Genomic DNA, 20,633 nt, shown 5'->3' on the forward strand with positions numbered 1-20,633 from the left:
GAGATGCTGACCTTCTCATGGGGCATCTTCCATGGAACCACAAAGAGCTTCATGCACTAGCCTCATTGTTGTCAAGTATCAGGGGGTAGCCGTGTTAGTCTGTATCTACAAAAACAACAAAGAGTCTGGTGGCACCTTAAAGACTAACAGATTTATTTGGGCATAAGCTTTCGTGAGTAAAAACCTCACTTCTTCGGATGCATAGAGTGAAAGCTACAGATGCAGGCATTATATACAGACACATGGAGAGCAGGGAGTTACTTCACAAGTGGCGAACCAGTGTTGACAAGGCCAATTCAATCAGGGTGGATGTAGTCCACTCCCAATAATAGATGAGGAGGTGTCAATTCCAGGAGAGGAAAAGCTGCTTCTGTAGTGAGCCAGCCACTCCCAATCCCTATTCAAGCCCAGATTAATGGTGTTGAATTTGCAAATGAATTTTAGTTCTGCTGTTTCTCTTTGAAGTCTGTTTCTGAAGTTTTTTTGTTCAATGACAGTGACTTTTAAATCTGTGATAGAATGACCAGGGAGATTGAAGTGTTCACTTACTGGCTTGTGTATGTTACCATTCCTGATGTCCGATTTGTGTCCATTTATTCTTTTGCGGAGGGACTGTCCGGTTTGGCCAATGTACATGGCAGAGGGGCATTGCTGGCACATGATGCCATGGACATCATACCAAAAGGACTGAAGGTAAAAAATCCATTGCAATCAACATACTACACTGAGTATGGTGAGAGACTGTGCCACACACTCTCAAAGAAACTGAGGAACCACCTGATCAGCATCCTGTACAGCAGACAGGAGAAGATCAAGAATGAGCTCTCAGAACTGGAGACTCTCATACAATACCAGCCTTCTACACAAACTTCAACGTGGCTGGACTTTACAAAAATGAGACAAGCCATTTACAATGCACATTTCACTTCTCTACAGAGGAAAAAGGACTGTAAGCTATCTAAACTAATACCTGCCACTGGGAGCTATAACAATGGTACCCTCAACTCATCTAACAACATTGTCAATCTTTCCAACCACACACTTAGCCCAGCAGAAGAGTCTGTCCTATCTCGGGGACTCTCTTTCTGTCCCACCATCCCCACGAACATGATACAGTTCTGCGGTGATTTGGAAGCCTACTTTCGTCGTCTCCGACTCAAGGAATATTTTCAACGCACCACTGAACAGTGCACTGACCCACAGGAACCTTCCTACCAACACTACAAGAAGAGGAACTCTGCGTGGACTCCTCCTGATGGTCGAAATGACAGACTGGACCTCTACATAGAGTGTTTCCGCAGACGTGCACAGGCTGAAATTGTGGACAAACAACATCACTTGTCCCATAACCTCAGCCGTATAGAACGCAATGCCATCCACAGCCTCAGAAACAACTCTGACATTATCATCAAAGGGGCTGACAAAGGAGGTGCTGTAGTCATAATGAACAGGTCGGATTATGAACAGGAGGCTGCCAGGCAACTCTCCAAGACCACATTCTACAGGCCACTATCCTCTGATCCTACTGAGGAATACCAAAAGAAACTACACCATCTGCTCAAGAAACTCCCAGCTACAGTACGGGAACAAATCTACATGGACACACCCCCAGAACCCCGACCAGGGGTATTCTATCTACTACCCAAGATCCATAAACCCGGAAACCCTGGACGCCCCATCATCTCAGGCATTGGTACTCTGACAGCAGGATTATCTGGCTATTTGGACACTCTCCTCAGACCCTATGCTACCAGCACTCCCAGCTATCTTCGAGACACCACCGACTTCCTGAGGAAACTACAGTGCATTGACGTTCTTCCTGAAAACACCATCCTGGCCACCATGGATGTAGAAGCACTTTATACCAATATTCCACATGAGGATGGACTACAAGCTGTCAGGAACAGTATCCCTGATGAGGCCACAGCAAGCCTGGTGGCTGAGCTTTGTGACTTTGTCCTCACCCACAACCACTTCAGATTTAGGGACAACTTATACCTTCAAGTCAGTGGCACTGCTATGGGTACCCGCATGGCCCCAAAGTATGCCAACATTTTTATGGCTGACTTAGAACAACGCTTCCTCAGCTCTCGTCCCCTAGTGCCCCTCCTCTACTTGCGCTACATTGATGACATCTTCATCATATGGACCCACGGAAAGGAGGCCCTTGAAGAATTCCACCTGGACTTCAACAATTTCCACCCCACCATCAACCTCAGCCTGGACCAGTCCACACAAGAGATCCACTTCCTGGACACTACAGTACAAATAAGTGATGGTCACATAAACACCACCCTATACCGGAAACCTACTGACCGCTATACGTACCTACATGCCTCCAGCTTCCATCCAAGACACATCATACGATCCATTGTCTATAGCCAAGCCCTAAGATACAACCGAATTTGCTCCAACCCCTCAGACAGAGACAAACACCTACAAGATCTTTATCAAGCATTCGTAAAACTACAATACCCACCTGGGGAAGTGAGGAAACAGATTGACAGAGCAAGACGGGTACCCAGAAATCACCTACTACAGGACAGGCCCAACAAGGACAATAACAGAACACCACTGGCCATCACATACAGCCCCCAGCTAAAACCTCTCCAGCGCATTATCCACGACCTACAACCTATCCTGGAAAATGATCCCTCACTCTCACAGACCTTGGGAGGCAGGCCAGTCCTTGCTTACAGACAACCCCCCAACCTGAAGCAAATACTCACCAGCAACTACACACCACACCACAGAAACACCAACCCAGGAACCTATCCCTGTAGCAAACCTCGTTGCCTACTCTGTCCCCATATCTACTCTGGCAACAGCATCAGAGGACCCAACCACATCAGCCACACCATCAGGGGCTCATTCACCTGCACATCCACTAATGTCATATATGCCATCATGTGCCAGCAATGCCCCTCTGCCATGTACATTGGCCAAGTCCCTCCGCAAAAGAATAAATGGACACAAATCGGACATCAGGAATGGTAACATACACAAGCCAGTAAGTGAACACTTCAATCTCCCTGGTCATTCTATCACAGATTTAAAAGTCACTGTCATTGAACAAAAAAACTTCAGAAACAGACTTCAAAGAGAAACAGCAGAACTAAAATTCATTTGCAAATTCAACACCATTAATCTGGGCTTGAATAGGGATTGGGAGTGGCTGGCTCACTACAGAAGCAGCTTTTCCTCTCCTGGAATTGACACCTCCTCATCTATTATTGGGAGTGGACTACATCCACCCTGATTGAATTGGCCTTGTCAACACTGGTTCGCCACTTGTGAAGTAACTCCCTGCTCTCCATGTGTCTGTATATAATGCCTGCATCTGTAGCTTTCACTCTATGCATCCGAAGAAGTGAGGTTTTTACTCACGAAAGCTTATGCCCAAATAAATCTGTTAGTCTTTAAGGTGCCACCAGACTCTTTGTTGTTTTTGTAGCCTCATTGTTGGCAACTCTCCAGGAGCACTTCCATCCCTAGGACAGGTGGGGGATGAGGAACTAGCATCTTGTTGCTGAGGTGGGCTTTTCTGCAGCTCTTGTGGTCTCCCTGTCCCTTGATCTCCGGAGATGCAGCTGAGTGATTCCCTCCCATGGTCAGTGGTTGCTGCCTCTAGAGCTGAGCAGTGAGTTGGGGAAGGCGCTCTCCTCTCAGTGGGCACCCTGGGCTCCTCTGAACCCTTTGGGGCCCTGCTCTCACTGGTCATCATCATAGCTTGTCACTCCAAAACTGCAGCCAAGACCCGGTGTTCTCACTGATCTCAATAATTCCTTGGGAGTACAGGACGTTGCCAGGGCACTTCATCAGCCAATGTTCAAATGTTTGCCTAAGCTCTCCACATTCGGGGTTGTCCCTCAGCTTCCACTTAGAATAGAATCATAGAACATCAGGGTTGGAAGGAACCTCAGGAGGTCATCTAGTCCAACCCCCTCCTCAAAGCAGGACCAATCCCCAGACAGATTTTTGCCCCAGATCCCTAAATGGCCCCATCAAGGATTGAACTCACAACCCTGGGTTTAGCAGGCCAATACTCAAACCACTGAGCTATCCCTCTCCCTAAAGTCACCAGCTTTTGCTACTTCACCTCTTGTTCAAGTTAGAGTACACCAGTGTTTTAGTTCGAGATCAGCACCTGGAGGGAGTCATTGTGAAGGAACCAGGTTCTCCAAGACCATCGGCATTTCCCACCATTGTGTTACTCTGTAGCCTTGCACGGTGCTATTTTCAGGTAAAGGATTTTCCGAGGCAAAGCTCTTCTGGACATCAGCATCTTGGGTAGTGGAATGTGTCGATACAGCATGTGTCCTGGATCATGCACTGATTTTGTCTCTCCTTTTGCTGACGGCCTCCCACCACATGGATGGGGGTGCAGTCCCCGGGAGGCAGTATGGCGACGGCGGGACTGAGACTGCAATAGGAGACTCTTGCTGGTGAAGGTGAGTGGTTGTTCTGCAGAAATGGAGCATCTTACCAGGTGTGACGGGTTCCTCCCTTGTAACTAGGAGGAGTTGTTGCTGGGGTCTGTCCCCATCACTGCCTGGGTGGCCTGCTCGGGTATGCATGCTGGGTCAGTCAGGATAGAGGTGGAAATGCTCAGCTGGCGGAGGGAGCTCAGGACAGCTGGGGAGACCAAACCAAATGGGATGAGTCAGTGTCCTCTGCTGATAGGCTCTGAGCTGCTTCAGGCAGCCTGTCAGCTTGCCATAGGGCACAGGGACCGCCGTGCCTGGCCATCTAACCCATACCCCGGCTCTCACACTGGCCTGGGCCAGCTGCTGCACAGGAAGATCCCTGTTTATAGGCAGCTATGGCATAACCTGCCCCAGAGGAGGTGTCCTCCTAACCCCTGGCAGGGCTTAAATCCTGTCCCATGTACCCATGGCGCTTCTCATTATCTGCACCTTTGTCCAATCCCCTGTTGAATCCTGCTAAGTTTTGCCTTGGGGAGCTCATGTGGACGGGAATTCCACAGGCTAATTGTGTGATGTGAAAAGTATTGCTCTTCCCTCTGGGTTTGCAATGCGCAGCCTTTCCCTTTGTCCACAGTATGAGACTGGGAAACCATCAATGTCTCTTGCTGCAGCTGCAGACCAGGAGACTGTACATCCAACAAGCCAGTCTTCCCCTCCCCATCCTTCCAATCCTGACCTTGCTCCCGGAACCACATCCCAGTTTGGCGGGTCCCTGCCCCTGAGCCCCATCTAATGTAGAGATTGGACCTCCCTCTGGCCAAGCTCAGGAGCAGGAGAACCAGGGCAGAATTGAGCTAGGAAGTGAATCCCTTGCTGACCCCAAGGCAGGGGGGAAGAGCATTGCCAGAGCAGCTTTGGGCAACCCAAGAGCTGGCCCTGAGAGCGCCACTCCCCCGAGACAGCATCCCCCAATGCAAACACAGCCCCCTCACATGCCCCCATCACAGTGCAGTTCTCCTGTTCACGGCACTGACGGGTGAGACGACTTCCCACCCAGCTCAGGCACGAACAGCAGGGGCTGCAAGCTGGGAGCAAATGCCAGGCAGGGCCAGCCCCTGCCTTCTCCAGGGCAGGCAAGGGACGAAGTGGGACTACGTACTAGGCCGAAGTGCTGGGAGGGAGCAATACTGGTCCAGCCAGGCTAGTGACGTCTGGCTGAGGCTGTCCATGCTGGCTGTGGAGACCATGCTATTGAAGGATTCAAACAGAGGCCGGATGATGATGCTGAACTGATGTGAACAGAGCAGTTAAGGACTCCCCATCACAAGGCAGAACTGACTGACCAGCCCCCATGTCCCTTACTCTGCTGCTGCCCCTTTCCTGCTGGCTCCTGGCACTTGGGGAGCGACACAGCAGGCTGCAGAGTTAGTGCCACCCCGTGTGGTTCTAGACCAGCCATGGCTCATCTGGAGGGCAGGAGCATGAGCTCTAAGCCCACAGCATCTTGCTGGGAACAAGGACAGGTGTCCTAAAACCAACACCGGGGGGACTACAGGGCACGTGGATACCAGGAGTGTGGGGGGTGTCAGGTGATACCCTGTACCCCATGTTCACCACTTTTGTTCTGATATATTTTGTACAAAGCATGCCTTGCGAAGTATCGTTTGAAAACTCATGATTTACTGAATATTGCTGTCCTGTTAACATGTGTATCATCATTGTGTAGGGAGTCATGAGATTTTGCTATATGTTTGTTACTGAAACATGTTGTGAGTCTGGGGAATGCCCATAGACTAGGTCCTTAGAAATAACAAAAGGCCTTGCATGTCATCCCTGAAGATGCTTCAAACATCAAGAACACAGATGGTGTCAGCAAGAAATTTACAATCCACCTGCAAGGGGCTTTGAATCTCATGTACACCACAGAGTGATGATCTGAACCCCAGCCGGGGGTAGGTGTGCCTCACAGAGAGGAGGAGGAGGATATAAAGAGTATAAGAGACAATGGCTTCCCCATTACCTTTCTTCTCCCACCTCCATACATGGAAGCAAGATCGTTTGAAAGACCAAGATGTATCATTGAACTGTGGGAGGGGTCATAGGCACCGACTCCGTTGGTGCTCATGGGCTGGAGCAGCCAAGGGAAAAAAATGGTGGGTGCTGAGCACCCATTGGCAGCCCCCCCTACCAGAACCTCCCCATCCCACCCCAGCACCTCCTGCCCACCGGCGGGCCCTGTCCATCAGCGCCTCCACCTCCCTCCCAGTGCCTACCGCCTGCCGCGGATCGGCTCTTTTGTGGCGTCAGACTCAGGAGGCGCTGGGAGGATGGGGGGAGGAGTGAGGCGCAGCAGGCTCGGGGGTGGAACTGGGTGGGGAAGGGGCAGGGTGAGGGCGGGAAGAGGTGGGGCAGAGGTGGGAAGAAGCAGGGTGGGGGTGGGGCCTTGGGGGAAGGGGTGGAGTGGGGGCGGGGCCTGGGCAGATTAGAAACTCAGCGCCTATGGGAGGGGTTGTCCCAGGCTGAGAAGAAACAGCCTGTGAAATGTATTGCAGATTATGGTGAGACAACGGTTTTTGCTTTTAGAACTATTAGCAGGGCCGGGTTAATGGAGGGGCTTTAGGGGCTGCAGTACAGGGCTGCGGGCTAAGGGGGGCCCTGCATGCCTGCAGGCCGGATACGGCCTGCAGCTTCTTTTCATCTGGCCAGCGGCATGTCTCCGCACCAGCTGGAGCCGTGAGCGGCAGCTTGTCGATATGTCCTTGTGGCCCCTAGGCAAGGGACGTTCAGGGAATCTCTGCTCTGCGCATTGCCCCCGCCTCCAGCACCATCTCTGCAGCTACCATTGGCCTGGTACCGCAGCCAATGGGAGCTGCAGGGGCGGCGCCTGTAAGCATGGGCAGCGTACACTGTGCAGAGTGGACTGGCCCCTCTGCCTAGGGGCTGGACGTGCCAGCCACCTCGGGGAGAAGAGCAACACAGAGCCAGGGCAGGCAAGGATCCTGCCTTAGCCCTGCTGCGCCGCTGACCAGGAGCCACCCGAGGTAAACGCCTCTTGGCCAGAACCTGCACACCGCACCGGCTCCTGCAGCACAACCCCCTACCCCAGCCCAGAGCCGCCGCCTGCACCCAAACTCCCTCCCAGAACCTGCACCCCAAACCTCTTGCTGAACCCCAATCCCCTGTCCCATCCCTGGCCCCACTCCAGAGCCCATCCACCCCCAGCTGGAGCTGCACCCCCTCCCGCATCCCAATCCCCTGCCCCAGGCTTGAGCCCAATCCCCCACTCTAAACCACCAGGGGCCCCACAAAATCTAATAGCCCCAGGCCCACAGGAGAGTTAATCTGGTCCTGACTATTAGCCTTGGTAAAGCGTAGGAATTGTGATTTTATCACTTTATTTCCTTTTGTAACCAATTCTGCTTTTATGCTTTTATCACTCAAAATCACTTACAATCTCTCTTTCTCTAGTTAATAAACTTGTTTTAATATTTTATCCAAGACAGTGTGTTTTGACTGTAGTATCTGGGCAATCTCTACTCAGGTTAACAAAGGCTGTGGCATGATCATTTCCTTTGATGAAATGATGAACTAATTAATGAGCTTACACTGGGCAAGGGGGTCTTAAGCAGTGTGAGATGCACATTTCTGAGGTGCAAGGCTGGGGCTGGGGGATTTGCGGGTGTCACCCTGTATACAGTTAATGAGTGGCTGTGGGAGCATTCGTGTAACTTTGCTGGGTGTGCCTTCACATGCTATTGGCTGTGTGAGTAGAGTCTGCAGGGGCTGCTTTTCACTAGCAGAGCAGTGTAAGAGACACCCTGGGCTGGAGCAGTAAGGGGACACTGCTATTCAAAAGTCCAGCTTGGACCCTGGGGATTGCAGAGGGGATCTGGAGACTAGCCTAGGGGAGCGTGCTTCAAAGTCTTAAAAACTTCCAGCTGGCTCCAGGGAGCAGGCTGATACCTGCGGTCCCAGTGCCTGGGGTGCGGGAGCAGGGCATAGAAGCCATGGACTCAGAGCCATTTCCCAGCAGCCAGGCTCTAGCAGGCACGGGTGTCCCTTGAGAGGTGATGGAAGAGGGGAGGGGCTGTGAGATGTCTGCCTCCAGGAGGCTGTCACCATGGTAACATCTTTGGCCCTCCTCAGCACCCCAAGCTGCAGGGACCCCACGTGTTTGGGCAGGGGACAACGGGGTGGGGTGCCCGTCTCCAAGGATACAACCCAGAACTTCCAATTCTGCAGCGTGCAGGAGCGGACATACTCGTCAAACATGTCACGCATCTGGTCGAAGCGCTGGCGGGTGATGGGCACTCCTGTGGCGGGCAGCTGCTGCTGGCACAGGCTGCAGGGGCACAAGAAGATGGCATCTGCCTCGGTTGACAGGCACACACACAGGGAGATCGGGACTGGGGAGAACAGTCAATGTCCCACCCCCAGGCCCAGCTCTCCAGCCGCCTTCACCCCCTGCCACGCCCCAGCCTTGTCCAGGAGGGATGCTGCGGCAGGGAGTGATGGACTGGCCCTAGGCATGGCTGAGCTGATCACCAGCGATTAGCGATTCCATGGCTGATGGTCACCTGAGGAAAGCCCCACTTCTGAGATGAGTCAGCAAGAGGTGGTGGTGGGCAGCACCCCAGGGGCAGCGAGCAGCTCCTGCCCACCTCCCCGTGCACTCTCTCCCATTGAGGGCTGCCCCATACTGATGACCATGCCAGGCTCTCTAAGAGGTGCCAGGCTTCTGGTGCCCCGCTCCACCTGGCCATGGGGGAGGAGACTGCCGGGGGTGGGCTATTGCTTGCATCCGGGTGAAGCTGGCTGGGGCCCACCCACTGCTCCCCATTCTGCCCCTGGTACCTGGGGCCCAGTGGGGTGGGCTGGCAGGCTCCACAGTTCCCCTCAGGAGGGTGATCCTTCCCAAGACCCCTGTGTGTGGGGCTCCAGGTTCTGCCCCACTCTGGAGGGGCTGGCTCCCAGGACTGTAGCAGAGGCAGCCCCAAGCCCATTCCCTGCAGCCCCAGCCTCCCAGCATGACTACGTGGGGCATTTACAATCGAACCAGAGTGACTGAATTGTGGAGAGAGGAGCTGGGGCTGTATGGGGAACTGTGCCCACATGGGCTAATCCCCCCCCATTGGCACCATGGCAGGTTGGGCGCTTCATGGAAAGGGGCAGTGCGCCTCGGCTCCATTAATAATAACCCTGCATTGCTGGGGCACTCTCCATCTCCGGGTCCCAAAATGCATTACAAACATAGCGGGAAACCTCCTCCCACATGACTGATGTGCTGCTACTTCTGGGGTGGAACACAGCAGCTGCTGATAGCACACACTGCACAGCAACGCTGCACCGCCAGCCTCATGGGAAGGGCCCCCTTTTAGATTTGACATCTCATTCAGCAGAAAGCAGCCCAGTGCCCCTTTGCATCATGCTGGGGGATTAAGTTCAACACTGACAAGGGAAGAGCGCCCCCTACTGAGTGGTCACCCTTTGCAGCACACTCCCTGTCTGCTCCCCTCCCTTCCCTGCCTTTCCCCTCCCCAGCAAGGCTCCCCTTCCCTCCCTGCCTTTCCCCTCCCCAGCATGGCTCCCCACCCCTCTCCGCCCTTCCCGTCACATGACATGGCTCCCCTCCCCTCTCCCCCCATCCTACTTGATGGTTGCATTGAGCTCCTCGATCTGCTCCCGCAGCCGCTGCGCCTCGTCCTGCAGGGCGCCCCTCTCCTGCTGCAACTTGCAGATGTACTCTGCTGTCTTCTGCAGTGTGGTGGCCTTGCTGACCTGAGGGGCCAGATGTGGGGGCTGAATGACGCTGATCTCCTGCGGCTGTCCCTCATCTCCCTCCCATCGCTCTGCCTCCCAGGAGGAAGGAGCTCCCCAGCAGGGGGCTGGGCCTATCAGGTTTTGGGGAGACACAGCCTCCCCCAGCCACCCCTACAGGGGCTCCGAGACCTAGATGGTTGGTCAGCACAGAATGCCCGATTCCACAAGAGTCTGTAGCTGGGGAAAGGGCTGGGGGCCTAGAGCCGCAGATGCACCCAGGAGCTGCCTGGCCAGGGCAGAGCTGAATGACTGATGCAGCCCAAGCCTGGCACTCCCACTCCTAGCTCTGGGGACTCTCTGCGGGGGGCTGGGGCACTGTGGTTGGTACTTTGGGCACTGGGTGTCACCTGGGGAGCTGCCAGTCCCGCCCTCAGCGCCTGCTTTGGGGTTTGCTTTGCTACCCTCTCACTCACCTTGATGCTGGGCTGGGCACTTAGAGTGCTCACCAGCCCGTGCAGGGTGTCAAAGCCCAGCTTGATGTTGAAGCGTCTCTTCTGCTCAGCGGAGATGTGCGTGATGCGGCGGCTCTCTGTCTGCAGGGCAGGGGCAGAGTCAGGCACCACAAGGGGTGAGGGGGGATACCTCCAGCACCCTCCACCTGAGCCAAGGCCAGGACAGACCCCTTGACATTGCAACAGGGGGAGCAGATATGATGCAATGGGAACACAAGGGGAGGGAAGCGGGCAGTCTGGAGCCCTGGAGGGGCAGGGAGGACAGGGCTGTGCCCGTTGGGTGGGCAGAGAGGAGATAGTCTCCCTGGGAGCCCTGGACTGTTCCATACCTTGCTGGACTCCGGCCTACCCCGGCTGGGGGTGGAGTGATGCAGTGAGATCCCGGCAGTCAGCACCCCAACCGGCACCGGGGAGACTCGTCCAGGCTTCAGCCAGTCACTGGCTGGAAGATAAAATGAGACTCTTTGGGTGGGGCTGAGTGGGCAGCACTTACTGTCAAAGCTCCCCGTGCTCCTTTCTGATCCCAACAGGCCTTGTCTTTTGACATGCTAGCAGCATCGTATCTGTCGGTAGTGCTTTCCATCAGTGCTTTTACCGACTCTTCTCAATCCCACCAGGAGGCAGGCATGAGCTATTCTCATTAGGCAAGTTAAGTGATTCGCCCAAGTTCACACAGCAGGTCAGTAGTAGAGCCGGGAGGGACCCTACAAGCCTTGACACTAACCAATAGTTGTGCCCCTAGTACTTTTCATTGCCCCTTTCTGTTCTCGCTGCAATGGGTGACCTCATGTGGGCACGGGATCCCAGCAGGGGTGGGAAGATCCCCACCAATTTCAGAGCTGCTCAAAAAATGCCAGTTATGTTCCCTGAGTAATTTTGAACGTTTTTTTTTTTTTCAAAAACTTCCAGCAAAAAAAATGTGGATTTTCAAGGAAAACCTGAAACAACCCAAAAAGGTTTGTTTAAAAAAACCAAACATTTCAGGCAAACATTTTTGGTTTTTGAAAACTAAACATTGAATTACTTTTTCCAAAAACCAAACATTTTAACCCAAGTTGATATTTTTACTGAAAGAATTGTGATTTCTTTTTTTTTTTCCATTGTAAAAGCAGAACATTTCAAGCAGAATGAAGAGTTACTGCGAACATTTTCCATTTGGTGAATGGCACATTTTTTGCAGAAAAAACACTGAGACGAAGACTCCAACCAGCTGCCCTGGGTTGCCCTGTTGGCGAACCCTCCAGCATTTGGCACTAGTTCCCCCCGGAACTGCCCACTGACCTTGCATGCAGCTACCCACCAGGACCATGTCAGCTAAGTCAAGCTGGTTCAAGTTGTCCACATGGTTCTGCCCACTCTAGGACAGCAGTAGGGCAGCAGGGCTGGCTCTGGTGTCGTGTCGCTGGTGTGGCTCCATGTCCTGGCTTTTCTGGATCTCTCTTTTCTCACCCGTCTGCCTAGTCTCTGCTAATCCCAATCACTCTGTATTGTCAACACCCACCCATCCATCTCTTGGGTTAATAAACAGAACTGAGGGGTGGGGTGGATCTTCAAGAGGATCTCAGGGGGGCAGCACCAGCAGCCTGCTTGGCTCTGACGATATAAGGGGGAGCCTTCTTCAGATGGATTTCCCACACTGAAAGGCTGCTGAGCCTGCATCACCTGCAGGGGCATTTGTTCTCTCTGGTAATCAAAGAAGAGGTGTCAGAGACGCTGCACCGCTCACCACAGGCCGACGGGGGGGAGAGCTGCTCCGTCTTGGGGACAAGCAGGGATCCTGGCTGTGCCACAGCCAATGTGATGGGGACAGACTGCGAAGGGCTGGAGCCAGGAGACAGCCCTGGACTCAGCTGGGCCATGCGGGGCAGGAAGCCAGAGGGGACTTCAGCAAGGCCCCCTGCCTGCAAAGAGAGAAGCCAGAGAGAAGGAGTTTGCACTTTGGGCTCCCCGGCTGAAAGTCTCAGACCTGCAACCCAGGAGGCAAAGGGCGAGAAGGGGCCAGGGCCCTTCCCCAGCCAGCATACAGGAGACAGATATTGAAGTACCTACAGCAGCTTGAGTCTAGTAGATAAGTAGAGCTGGTCACTGCCCGTGAGGCTCACTGTCAAACTAGACCTAAGGGGATGGGGAGAAGGAAGGGCCCCCAACTCCTCACAAGGTTACAGCAACATGGCATGAGCCCTGGGGCTCCTAGGGACTGGACAAGGGACAGACCCTCTCCAGGGGAGCAGCGCCATGTGAGACGGCTCCCATTGGCAGCCAAGGGACTCTTTGCCAGCCCTGAGCCAGGCAGGGGCAAAAGGGATTTTCTTTAACCTCAGGAAATGCTCTCCACTTGGAAATACAGGGTGTAAAATATCATCCTGAGTGTCCCCTGAGCTTTGCCAGTGCCCCTCGCTCCTGTGCTGGTACATTCCTTGTTTGTCCAGTCCCCAGTGTCCCCCAAGCTCTGCTGGTACCCCTCGCTCCTGCCCTGGTACACTCCCTGTTTGTCCAGTCCCCAGTGCCCCCCTCGCTCCTCCGATGCCCTTCATTCCTGCCCTGACCCACCCCCTGCTCGTCCAGCCCCAATTCCCCCCTGCTCCACCAATGCCCCTCGCTCCTGCCCTGATGGTGTCACCGCTCACTTTGGTTTCCTCGACCATGGAATCCTGTTGCGAGAAGAAGGGCTGCTGAGCAGAGATGGAGTCCACCTGACTTGGAAGGGAAAGAGTGTCTTCAGACACAGACTGGCTAAGCTAGTGAGGGGGCTTTAAACTAGGTCCAACAGGGGTAGCTGACAAAAGCCCACAGGTAAGTCTAGAACATGGAGACTTGGGTGAAGGATCTGAATCTGAGGGGAACATGGGAAATCACAACATTGACAAAGGAGAGACCAGAGGGAATATAGAGGGGAAATGTAATAAATATCTGCGATGTAATAAATATCTCCAATGCAAGAAGTATGGGGAATAAACAGGAAGAACTAGAAATACTAGTGAATAATCATAAATAGAACAGAACTGGCATCACAGAAACTTGGTGGGATTGTTCACATGACTGGAATACTGGTACAGAAGGGTACAGCTTGTTCAGGAAGGCCAGGCAGGGGAGGAGGAATTGCCTTGTATATCAAAGATATCTACACTTGCACTGAGACTGAGACAACAGTGGGAGGTAGACCTGTTGAAAGTCTCCGAGACAGGATAAAAGGGGTAAAAAACAAGGGTGATGTCATGGTAGGGGGTCTATTATAGAGCACCTCACCTGGAAGAAGAGGTGGATGAGACTGTTTTTTACACAACTACCAAAAACCAAAGCACAGGACTTGGTAGTGATGGGGGACTTCAACTACTCAGACATCTATTGGGAAAATAACACAGCAGGGCACAGATTATCCAACAAGTTCTAGGGATGCATTGGAGACAACCTTTTATTACAGAAGGTGGAGAAAGTGACTAGGGGGGAGGCTGTTTTGGATTTGATTCTGACAAACAAGGAGGAACTAGCTGAGAATCTGAAGGTGGAAGGCAGCTTGGGTGAAGGTGACCATGAAATGACAGAATTTGTGGTTCTAAGGAATGGTAGGAGGGAAAACCACAGAATAAAGACAATGGACTTTGAGAAGGCACTTTACCAGACTCAGAGAATCAGTAGGTAAGATCCCATGGGAAGCCAGTTTAAGGGAAAAAAGATTTCAGGAGAGTTGGCAATTTTTCAAAGGGACATGATTAAGGGCACAAAAGCAAACTATTCCACTGTGTAGGAAAGATAGGAAATATGATAAGAGGCCACCCTGGCTTAACCAAGAGATCTTCAATTACCTGAAACTCAAAAAAGTGTCATACAAGAAGTGGAAACTAGATAAAATTACAAAGGATGAATATAAACAAACAACACAAGCATGTAGGGACAAAATTAGAAAGGTAAATGCACAAAATAAGATTAAACTAGCTAGGGATATAAAGGGTAACAGGAAAGTATTTTACAAATACATGAGAAGCAAGAGGAAGACCAGGGACAGGGTAGGCCCATTATTAAATGAGGAGGGAAAGACAATAACAAAAAATGCAGCATTGGCTGAAGTGTTAAATGCCTTTTTTATTTCAGTTTTCACCAAAAAAGTTAGCAATGATTGGACAACTAACATAGAGAACATCAGTGTAAATGGGGCAGGATATGAGGCTAAAATAGGGAAAGAACAAGTTAAGAATTACTTAGACAAGTTAGAGGTCTTCAAACTTGATGAAATACATCCTAGAATACTCAAAGAACTGACTGAAGAGATCTTTGAGCCATTAGCAATTATATTTGAGAACTTGTGGAGGACGGGACAGATCCCAGAGGACAGGAAAAGGCAAATATAGTATCTGTCTATAAAAAGGGGAATAAGGAAAACCCAGGGAAATACAGATCAGTCAGCTTAACTTCTGTACCCGGAAAGATAATGGAGCAAATAATCAAACAATCAATTTGTTAAGCACCTAGAAGATAATAAGATGATAAGCAACAGTCAACATGGATTTGTAAAGAAAAAATAATGTCAAACCAATATAATATCCTTCTTTGACATGGTAACAAGACTTGTGGATGGGGGAAACGATAGATGTGGTATATCTTGACTTTAGTAAGGCTTCTGATACTGTCTCACATGACCTCATAAACAAAGTAGGGAAATACAACCTAGATGAACTTACTATAAGGTGGGTGCACAACTGGCTCCAAAACTGTGCATAGAGAGTGGTTATCAATGGCTCAAGTCACAATCAAGCTGGAAGGCATATCGAGTGGGGTCCCGCAAGGATCTGTCCTAGTTCCGGTTCTATTCAATAGCTTCACAAATGATTTAGATAATGGCATAGAGAGTACACTTATAAAGTTTGCAAATGATACTAAGCTGGGAGGGGTTGCACGTGCTTTGGGGGGTAGGATTATAATTCAAAATGATCTGGACAAACTGGAGAAATGGTCTAAAGTAAAGAGGAGGAAATTCAATAAGGACAAATGCAAAGTACTCCACTTAGGAAGGAATAAACAACTGCACAAATACAAAATGGGAAATGACTGCCTAAGAAGGAGTTCTGCAGAAAAGGATCTGGGGGTTATAGTTGATCAAAAAACTGAATGTGGGCCAACAATGTAATACTGTTGCAAAAAAAGCAAACATTTTCTGGGCTGTACTAACTGGAGTGTTGTAAGCAAGACACAGGAAATAATTCTTTCACTCTACTCTGCATTGATTAGTCCTCACCTGAAGTATTGTGCCCAGTTCTGAGCACCATACTTTGGGAAAGATGTGGACAAACTGGAGAAAATCCAGAGAAGAGCAACAAAAATGTTTCAAGGTCTAGAAAACATGACCTATAAGGGAAGATTGAAAAAACTGGGTTTGTTTAGTCTGGAGAAGAGAAAACTGGGGGGGATATGATGAAACAAGGTGGGTGAGGTAATATCTTTTATTGGACAAACTTCTGTTGGTGAAAGAGACAAGCTTTCGAGCCACACAGAGCTCTTCTTCGGGTCTGGGAATGGGGGACATGATAGTCTTCAGGTACATAAAAGATTGTTATAAACAGGAGGGTGATAAATTGTTCTCCTTAGCCACTGAAGAAAGGACAAGAAGCAATGGGCTTAAATTGCAGCAAGTGAGGTTTAGGTTGGACACTAGGAAGAACTTCCTGACTGTCAGGGTGGTTAAGCACTGGAACAAATTGCCTAGGGAAGTTGCGGAATATCCATCACTGGAGCTTTCAAGAGCAGGGTAGACAAACAACTGTCAGGGATGGTCTAGACAACCCCTGTCAGTGCAGGAGACAGACTAGAAGACGTCTCAAGGTGCCTTCATGTCCTACATTCCTGAGATCTATGATCTGATGTACCCCCTGTTCGTGCAGCCCCAATGCCCCCGCAGTTTCACCAGTGCCCCTCGCTCCTGCCCTGACCCACAACTTTCTTGTCCAGCCCCAATGACCCCGAGCTGCACCAGTGCCCCCCGCTCCTGCCCTGAGACACCCCCGGCTCGTCCAGCTCCAATGCCATGCCAGCTCCACCAGTGCCCCTCACTCCTGCCCTGAGACACCCTCTGCTCGTTCAGCCTCAATGCCCTCCCCAGCTGCACCAGTGCCCCTCGCTTGTGCCCTGAGACACACCCTACTTGTCCAGCCCCAATGCCCCCCCAGCTCCACCAGTGCCCCTTGTTCCTGTCCTGAGACACACCCTGCTCGTCCAGCCCCAATGCCCCCCAGCTATCCCAGAGCCCCGCGCTCCTGCCCTGAGAAACACCCTGCTCGTCCAGCCCCAATATACCCCCAAGCTCCACCAGTGCCCCTCGCTCCTGCCCTGAGACACACGCTGCTCGTCCAGCCCAAATGCCCCCCAGCTACACCAGTGCCCCCCGCTCCTGCCCTGAGACACCCCCTGCTCTTCGAGCCCCAATGCCTCCCCAGCTCCACCAGTGCCTCTCACTCCTGCCCAGAGACACCCCCTGCTCTTTGAGCCCCAATGCCCCCCCAGGTCCACCAGTGCCCCTCGCTCCTGCCCTGAGAGAGCCCCTGCTCCTCCAGCCCCAATGCCCCTCCAGCTCCACCAGTGCCCCTTGTTCCTGCCATGAGACACCCCCTGCTTGTCCAGCCCCTATGCCCCCCCAGCTCCACCAGTGCCAGTCATTACTGCACTAAGAGAGCCCCTGCTCGTCGAGCCCCAATGCCCCCCAGCTCCACCAGTGCCCTCGCTCCTTCCCTGAGACACCCCCTGCTCCTCCAGGCCCAATGACCCCCCCCAGCTGTACAACAGCCCCTCACTCCTGCCCTGAGACAGACCCGGCTCGTCCAGCCCTAATGCCCCTCACAACTCCACCAGTGCCCCTCGCTCCTGCCCTGAGACACCCCCTGCTCCTCCAGCCCCAATGCCCTCCCAGCTACACCAATGCCCCTCGCTCCTTCCCTGAAACACCCCTGCTTGTCAAGTCCAAATGCCCCCCATGTCCACCAGGGCCCCTCACTCCTGCCCTGAGACACCCCTTCCTTCCTCCAGCCCCAATACCCCCATCTTCATCAGTGCCCCTCGCTCCTGCCCAGAGACACCCCCTGCTCTTCGAGCCCCAATGCCCCCTGCTCCACCAGTGCCTCGAGCTCCTGCACTAAGAGAGCCCCTGCTCCTCCAGCCCCAATGCCCCTCCAGCTCCACCAGTGCCCCTTGTTCCTCTCCTGAGACACCCCCTGCTCCTCCAAGCCTAATGACCGCCCCCGAGCTGCACCAGTGCCCCTCGCTCCTGCCATGAGACACCCCCTGCTCTTCGAGCCCAATGCCCCCCAGCTCCATCAGTGCCCCTCGCTCCTGCCCCGAGATAGCTCCTGCTCCTCCTGCCCCAATGTCCCCCCAGCTCTACCAGTGCCCTCGCTCCTGTCCTGAGACACACCCTGCTCACTCCAGCCCCAATACCCCCATCTTCACCAGTGCCCCTCGCTCCTGCCCAGAGACACCCCCTGCTCACTCCAGCCCAAATACCCCCCAGCTCCACCAGTGCCTCTCGCTCCTGCCCTGAGACACCCCCTGCTCTTCGAGCCCCAATGCCCCCCCAGCTCCACCAGTGCCTCTCGCTCCTGCACTAAGAAAGCCCCTACTCCTCCAGCCCCAATGCCCCTCCAGCTCCACCATTGCCCCTTGCTCCTGCCCTCAGACACCCCCTGCTCCTCCAGGCCCAATGCCCCCCAGCTCCACCAGTGCCCCCCCTCCTGCCCTGAGACACCCCCTGCTCGTCCAGCCCCAATGCCCCCGAGCTCCACCAGTGCCCCTTGCTCCAGCCCTGGGACATCCCCGGCTCGTCCAGCCTCAATGCCCCCCAGCTCCACTAGTATCCCTCGCTCCTGCCCTGAGACACCCCCTGCTTGTCGAGCCCCTATGCCCCCCCAGCTCCACCAGTGCCGGTCATTACTGCACTAAGAGAGCCCCTGCTCGTCGAGCCCCAATGCCCCCCAGCTCCACCAGTGCCCTCGCTCCTTCCCTGAGACACCCCCTGCTCCTCCAGGCCCAATGACCCCCCCCAGCTGTACAACTGCCCCTCACTCCTGCCCTGAGACAGACCCTGCTCGTCCAGCCCTAATGCCCCTCACAACTCCACCAGTGCCCCTCGCTCCTGCCCTGAGACACCCCCTGCTCCTCCAGCCCCAATGCCCTCCCAGCTACACCAATGCCCCTCGCTCCTTCCCTGAAACACCCCTGCTTGTCAAGCCCAAATGCCCCCCATGTCCACCAGGGCACCTCACTCCTGCCATGAGACACCCCCTGCTCTTCGAGCCCAATGCCCCCCAGCTCCAACAGTGCCCCTCGCTCCTGCCATGAGAAAGCCGCTGCTCGTCCAGCCCCAATGCCCCCCAGCTCCACCAGTGCCCCTCGCTCCTGCCCCGAGATAGCTCCTGCTCCTCCTGCCCCAATGTCCCCCCAGCTCTACCAGTGCCCCTCGCTCCTGTCCTGAGACACACCCTGCTCGTCCAGCCCCAATGCCCCCCAGCTCCAACAGTGCCCCTTGCTACTGCCCTGAGACACCCCCTGCTCCTCCAGCCCCAATGCCCCCCCAGCTCCACTAGTGCCCCTTGTTCCTGTCCTGAGACACCCCCTGCCCTCCAAGCCCAATGACCGCCCCCCAGCTGCACCAGTGCCCCTCGCTCCCCCCTGAGACACCCCCTGCTCGTCCAGCCTCAATGCCCCTCCAGCTCCACCAGTGCCCCTAGCTCCTGCCATGAGACACCCCCTGCTCGTCCAGCCCTAATGCCCCTCACAAGTCCAACAGTGCCCCTTGCTACTGCCCTGAGACACACCCTGCTCATCCAGCCCCAATGCCTCCCCAGCTCCACCAGTGCTGCTCGCTCCTTCCCTGAAACACCACCAGCACGTCCAGCCCCAATACCCCCCAGCACCACCAGTGCCCCTCGCTCCTGCCCTGAGACACACCCTGCTCCTCCAGCCCCAATGCCCCCCAGCTCCACCAGTGCCCCCCTTCCTGCCCTGAGACACCCCATGCTCGTCCAGCCCCAATGCCCCCCTCCTCCACCAGTACCCTTGCTCCTGCCCTGAGACACCCCCTGCTCGTCCAGCCCCAATGCCCCCGAGCTCCACCAGTGCCCCTTGCTCCAGCCCTGGGACACCCCCTGCTCGTCCAGCCTCAATGCCCCCCAGTTCCACTAGTATCCCTCGCTCCTGCCCTGAGACACCCCCTGCTTGTCCAGCCCCTATGCCTCCCCAGCTCCACCAGTGCCGGTCATTACTGCACTAAGAGAGCCCCTGCTCGTCGAGCCCCAATGCCCCCCAGTTCCACCAGTGCCCTCGCTCCTTCCCTGAGACACCCCCTGCTCCTCCAGGCCCAATGACCCCCCCCAGCTGTACAACTGCCCCTCACTCCTGCCCTGAGACACACCCTGCTCGTCCAGCCCCAATGCCCCCCAGCTCCAACAGTGCCCCTTGCTACTGCCCTCAGACACCCCCTGCTCCACCAGTGCCTCTCGCTCCTGCCATGAGACACCCCCTGCTCTTCGAGCCCAATGCCCCCCAGCTCCACCAGTGCCCCTTGCTCCTGCCCCGAGATAGCTCCTGCTCCTCCAGCCCCAATGCCCCCCCACCTCCACCAGTACCCCTCGTCCCTGCCCTGAGACACCCCCTACTCGTCCAGCCCCATTGCCTCCCCAGCTCCACTAGTGCCCCTTGCTCCTGCCCTGAGACACACCCTGCTCATCCAGCCCCAGTGCCCCCACAGCTCCACCAGTGCCCCTCACTCCTGCCCTGAGATACCCCCTGCTCGTCCAGCCTCAATGCCCCCCTACTCCACCAGTAGCCCTCAATCCTGCCCTGAGACACACACTGCTCGTCCAGCCCCAATGCCCCCAAGCTCCACCAGTGCCCCTCGCTCCTGCCCTGAGACACCCCCTGGTCCTCCAGCCCCAATGCCCCCAAGCTCCACCAG

General features: G+C 54.2%; 1 protein-coding gene across 2 annotated transcripts in view; it reads right to left on the reverse strand.

The window, feature by feature from the left end:
* The window catches only part of MLXIPL (MLX interacting protein like), a 67,477-nt gene that overhangs the window by 2,500 nt on the left and 44,344 nt on the right, over positions 1-20,633 (reverse strand). For both annotated transcript variants that reach the window (XR_008442704.1, XM_054008449.1), the window contains exons 11-17: positions 12,426-12,600; positions 11,029-11,141; positions 10,661-10,780; positions 10,078-10,205; positions 8,646-8,769; positions 5,587-5,716; positions 4,487-4,635 (exon numbers count right to left, since the gene is read on the reverse strand). Coding sequence is in view for 1 of the 2 variants with exons in the window: in XM_054008449.1 (XP_053864424.1) it covers positions 4,514-4,635; positions 5,587-5,716; positions 8,646-8,769; positions 10,078-10,205; positions 10,661-10,780; positions 11,029-11,141; positions 12,426-12,600 (912 nt within the window). In the remaining variant the exon portion in view is untranslated. The remainder of the gene's footprint in view (positions 1-4,486; positions 4,636-5,586; positions 5,717-8,645; positions 8,770-10,077; positions 10,206-10,660; positions 10,781-11,028; positions 11,142-12,425; positions 12,601-20,633) is intronic.

This window comes from Malaclemys terrapin, chromosome 18, assembly GCF_027887155.1.
Source record: "Malaclemys terrapin pileata isolate rMalTer1 chromosome 18, rMalTer1.hap1, whole genome shotgun sequence".
Taxonomy (NCBI): domain Eukaryota; kingdom Metazoa; phylum Chordata; order Testudines; family Emydidae; genus Malaclemys; species Malaclemys terrapin.